Raw genomic sequence first — 5,701 nt, 5'->3', positions numbered from 1 at the left:
TCCAGGGGCAGCCAGGGCCCAGATGTCAAAGTATCTCCATACAGAAAAGACAAGACCTATATTAATTGATTAATACAACATGGGAGAGCGTCAGTTTCAGCCTGAGCTTCTAAATACCTGGACTAAGTGTGCTGTGCTCCAGGAAGAGCAGGTTCAGTGCCCTGGAAAGGGTTCGGGGTCTGCGCCCCCACGCTGCCCTCTCCCTCGGCTCCGGACTCCTCCTCTTCCCAGCGCCCCCATGGCAGCTCCCTTGGCTGTCATAGGTGTGAGTTACTGTCCTCCCCCTCAGCGCTCGTCACCAGTCTGTGCTTCCTGCCTGGAGGGGGCCGTTGCTTGGCCCCTGTCTGCTGAGCCCCGGGGCTGCGGCTGCAGGCAAGCAGCCTTCCACTGAAGGCTGTTCTCCCATCTTATCGGTGTGTCTTGACACGAGTCGATTTGGCCAGACAGCTGCCTCTTTCGGCCATGCTTTCCTCTAGATGAACCTGTCCCTGCCAAGATGCCTGTGATTGAGTCTCAACTGGCCTCCATCTCTAATGGGTTTTCTTCCCCTACACACCAATATTATCTTTCAACTCGGACCCTTGCCACTTCTCTGTTTAAAAGCCTCAAGTGGCTTCCTAGTGATTATAGGTTCAAGTTCAAACCTCCTAGACAGACTCCCAGTCAGACCCCAGGCACCCTGCTGACATGGGGGACACCCCCTTACTATGGGAGGGCGTCAACCTTATGCACGCCTGGCTGGCTCTCAGCCCATGGCTAGCTGCCACTCCTCTCCTACCTGGTGAAGCCCATCGTCCCTAAGGCCGAGGTCAGATGTCAGCCCCTCTGAGAAGCCACCATCAACCCTTCTAACTGTAGTCAGTCCCTCCGCTTCACGCTTATGCACCGCCATGATAGTAATGGTGTCCTGGTGTCTTGGCTGTTTTCCACCTGTGACTTTCTCATCACATCCTGTTCATGATTTATTCAAGAGGTCTTTATAGGATATTTGCCCTCTACTAGGCATTGTGCCAGGTGCTGAGGATGTAGAAATCGCTAAGATAGAACCTGCCCTCAAGAGTCTAATAGTCTCTTTGGGGACAATGGGAATCAGAGACCTAACCAAACAAACTTGTGAGTGTCTAATTACAATTAAAATGTGATCCATGCCTCAGTGGTAGATCAACAAAGTCCTGTGGGCACTGAAAAGAAAGAACTCTACCAGGAAGAATAGGGGAAAGTTCTAGGAAGTAGCATTGGGGGTGGATCTTTTGGGATGGAGAAATGATGTGGCATGGGGAAGGTTGGTGATTTGATGGCTCTGTCCTTTCCTCAAGAGCCCAAACTTGAAAAAGTGGCATCAACATGGAAATATACTCAAACTGGTTTCCTTTTTCTCTCTTGAACAGTGGGCTGGGCTCTCTGGGTCCCCTTGCTTAGACATTCTTGTGTTTCTGTCTTCCGTATGGCTCGGGGACAGACAGCCAGACACAACTGTCTGCGTTTCCGAAAGCTTGTTGGATTCAGTGAGGAAAACATTTGCACGGCACATCCCCCTCACAAACCCAGAATTCCAACCACTGACATTAACTGTGTGGTGGAGATGGGAGTTTATTATATTATGCTCAAATTGGAGGCAGTTTTCAACACTTTCTCTGCTGGGAAGTTTGCTATACATTAATAGGCCTTCAAAAAGTCCTCATGGCTGAGTGTCATAGAAACAGGAAGCTGTCCCCAGGGCCCCAAACATCCCAACTTGGCTTTTAGCTGCCAAACATACTCGGGGGTCAAATAACCCTCGTTAAAGGCTGGCTCTCCCGCATGCTGGTGTGCCCCCTCCAGGAAGTTATTTAACCTCTTGGAACCTTAATTTCCTTCTTGGTGAACATAGAGTAGGATGGAGCTTACTCCGTAGGAGTGTTACGAGTTGAGGATTAATCAAACAATGCACTACGGTGAGTGGTGTGACTCCTGGTGTGTAGCAAGTAGGTAATAAACAGGAGGTGCGTATTTTTGGTAATGGTACTAATATTTTACTTAGTTTCTGTAAAATCAAGCACCATCGAGAGATGGGGGGGTGGAGGAGATAGAAGTCATTATAAGAAAGCTGCTGTAAGGGATGAGGACCTTTGACCTCTTTCTAATCATTTTGTCCGAATTGAATGCCACTCTGTTTAATTAGGTGGCAATGCAGGAGTTTCTTTATTTTATATTCATCCAACTCTGGCTTTTAGTTTGACAGCCTTGCCTGTAACACTGTAAGTGAAATCATGCCTTTTAAGGCCGGTTAAACATCCTAAACTAAAAGATCTCACTTTTCAGTATATATTCCTACTCCTAGCAGGCTATTTAGCTTGTGTGTGTGTGTGTGTGTGTGTGTGTGTGTGTGTGTGTGTGTGTGTTTCCTGAAAGGACTCGGTTAGTGTTTGGGGTTCTTGATTATAAACCTCATTCAGCTGTGAAATTACAATGGCTTAGGTGGTTATTACTAATTCATATAGCTCCTCATTATGTCTGACCTTAATGTCACAACCAGAAGTGTTCGACCAGCTTTCTAGTGAAAAGACGCTTTCCTTTGTAGGATCATTAGCTGCCTGACAGTCACACTAGTATAAGGAATTCTAGAAGTAAAAATTAAAATCAGTTCCAAAAAAACCCCGATTCACAGTATTGCTTCCTGTTCTTAGAACTGAGAATATCCTTCTCTGTCACCCTTTGTCATGTCTGCACTTTCTTCTCCTCTACCCATATAGGAAGAACGTTGGTGAAAAGCACAGAAACCAATGACTTCTATGGCTATGGAATTTCCGTGGAGAAAAGAGAGCATCAGAACTCATCTGGACCATCTTGCGTACCCGGCAAACCCTCCACACGCCCACGCGCGTTCCGTGAACTTGACTAATAACCGTCCAGGGTGCTTGCAGAGGAGGGAGCGCACCTGGCCTGTAGATGTGGAGGGGGAGGGGCGGGGGAGGATGGGGGAGACAGTGGAGCAAATGTTTTACAACCTGAACCTCAGAACTGTGATCCTCCGAGGAGAGCGCTACTTGAAGAAAAGAAGAAAAAGTCGAATGGCTTCTCAGGGATTTTGTTTTCTGTGCACATATAAGCCATAGTTCCGTACAGGTGGCCGTGTTTTGAGCACTCAGATTTCAGTTCTGTTAAATGTGAAAGAGGGATCGACTGACCGTTCATTGCTGTTCCGTAACTAGTGTAAAATATGTATATGTTTATCTTTATTTTTATAATATGCAAATACATTTAAATTTATACCGTCTGAAGCTTCTAGCGTTAGTTAACACTGGGTGCAATGTTCTGCCTGAGGACTGTGCCAAGATGGGGCTGGTTTCTTATTTTAGCAAAAGACCTTTTTGTTCATTCTTTTTTCTGTAGTCCTTCTGAAATTAAAAAGAAAAAACAACCCATCGCTCTGCCCATGGATTAAGTGCTGGGTCACAGAGGTTGCCGATAATCAGCAGGCACCTTAAATGTGTATTTCAGGCAGTGTCTCCTCCCCTTCTTTTAAATAAAGGTCCCTGCCTGTGAGCCTGTTCCTTGGGCAGGCTGGTGGGATTCCCATTTTTCTTTGCCCACATTTCCAGTGGTGCTGGGCAGATTGTTCCTTGCTCCCAGCTTCCTGATGATGTGCTCATGGATTCTTCAGGGAAGGAGGAGGAAGGGGTCAGGGAGGCCTGGTGGTAAGATTCTACAGGGGAGGGGGACATTGGGGTTCACGAGTCCATGGAAAATCTGAGTCTTTCAATAGCTTAAGATAATCAGGAGTCAGTTGTGAATGGTGCAAAGAGCTTTGCTAATGAGTCCTTCTCTCTGTCTCTCTAGAGTCTGTGAAATTTAGCAGAACACTTTGAAAGCCCTTCTCATCTGGCTGTCAGACGTTGAGATAGCGAGTTCCCTAACTGGGGAGCAGAGTCCCACATTGGTTATTTATAAATACAGAGCCTCTGATTGGACAGTCTGCTGCCAAGAACTAGTAAAACCATTGTTGTAAAATCTCCACCAAGTAAAACTTGAAAAGCAAAGCAAATTGCTCTCTCGTCTACTCCTAATTGGGGCCAAACAGTATCTGCTGCAATAGTAACACATTCTTTGAAGAATGTAAAGGACTCTGTTTACAGCTGCCTCCTCTGCCTGTTGATGGAAAAAGGTGTAAGACAAACTTTCTCACCAGTGTAAGGCACGAAAAGTGAGTCAGCTGGTATTATCCTTTTACTTCTTTTATAAAGTATTACTCTTGCAATGCCAGTATACAGAGGCTCAACATATTTTTTAGAAGAAATAAGCAAGCGGCTCCATTGTGAAAAATCTTAAGTCGATTTTTTGTAGATTTGGTGCCCCAGGAGTGCACTTCACTAACTCCATAACCTCCGTGAAACAAGTGTGATTCGTCATGATCGTAACATCAGAGGGGATCAGACTATTTCTGCATTTTTCAATACTTGAATACGACACCTCCATTTTGAGATTTCATTTTCTTTTAGAACACAGTCACGAGATGACCTGCTTAATCCTTTGGTCACAGTTCTCGTGTGTGCGTGTGCATGTGTGCGTGTAAACTGAATGATAACATTTAATTGCTTTATGGACCATTGAATTGTTGGGCATAGGAGTTTTGTAATTGGCACGAGACGGTTCCTGAACTGTCAAATTAACTCACTTTGACCAGTCTTTTGCAAGGACTCTTAAGGATGTGACTTCGGGCTAACTCCCCAGGGGACCATATTAAGTGGGAAAAAAAAAAAAAGCTCCTTTGGGTGACATACCCTGCAAAGTGTTTGTTATCATTATAAACATAAATGCCCACATTCTTATAATATCTGCTATTTTTTGACAAGTGATGTTTTGTGCTGTCATCTGAACCCTAGAGAAGCAGTGAAAGAAGAAATCTTGGCATCCCATGTGTTTCAGCAAAAAGGTCATCATGATTGAGGGTCATGTGACCAAAAGAAGTTCCAGAAAAGCTCTTGAGAACTTGCTTCAGGGTGGGGGGAGGGTTGGAGGTACAGAAAACACTCTGCTCTACTGGAATTTTCAGTGTCTGCGCAGGAAATTCCGTTTGCTCTTTCCGTACCTGGGAAGGCTCGGTGCGCCGCAGCGGACGGGCAATTCACGAAGCACAAGGGGGCGGCTTTTCAGACCACGTAGTCCCTTGCCTGGCAAACAAATGCCCTTCAAGTTTGTTAGGGTTTCTATTCTTGCAACCTGTGGTATCACAACCACTTCCTGGAATTGTAAAAGTGCTGCCAGAATAAATGTTTTGCCCCCTTCCAAGAAAAAAAATGACAGTGCTCATATTTGACGTTTGCGCATTGGACTCTTTTGAATGAATAAAAAGGAAAGGGTTTGGTATAACTCCTGGTGGGGCGTGTGTTCTTTTTCATGCCACAGTTTGTAAATTGTCATTGTGGTTCCCCATTGAATTGTGACTGGGCAGAAATTTAAAAAAAATTCAAAAAGTTCAATAAAAATACAAAGAAATGGTTAAGCAATTATATTTCCAGAGTTCAGTTATTTCTGGTTTTGATTTCTTTAGTTTCGATTACAGGAAAAAGTTTCAAAGTTTTAGTTTGTAAGTCACTTCTGAGCTGTGGGAGATGAATGAGGGCCGCTCTGTTTAGGGGGGTCAAGTCCCCACAAAGAAAACTGAAGGGTCCCTGTTTAAAACCCTGCCTCTTTTCAGACTGGAGATTCAGTTCTTAAATAT

General features: G+C 45.0%; 1 protein-coding gene across 1 annotated transcript in view; it reads left to right on the top strand.

The window, feature by feature from the left end:
• MFHAS1 (multifunctional ROCO family signaling regulator 1) overlaps positions 1 to 5,486 on the top strand; it is a 126,316-nt gene extending 120,830 nt beyond the window's left edge. The window contains exon 6 of the mRNA XM_077773246.1: positions 2,733 to 5,486. Coding sequence (XP_077629372.1) covers positions 2,733 to 2,766 — 34 coding nt within the window. The 3' untranslated portion in view covers positions 2,767 to 5,486. The remainder of the gene's footprint in view (positions 1 to 2,732) is intronic.
• The last annotated feature ends 215 nt before the right edge of the window (positions 5,487 to 5,701 follow it).

Source organism: Crocuta crocuta, unplaced genomic scaffold, assembly GCF_008692635.1.
Source record: "Crocuta crocuta isolate KB4526 unplaced genomic scaffold, BGI_CrCroc_1.0 scaffold140, whole genome shotgun sequence".
NCBI lineage: Eukaryota > Metazoa > Chordata > Mammalia > Carnivora > Hyaenidae > Crocuta > Crocuta crocuta.
Note: the sequence above shows the minus strand (reverse complement) of the source record. Positions and strands in the feature narration are given on the sequence as shown.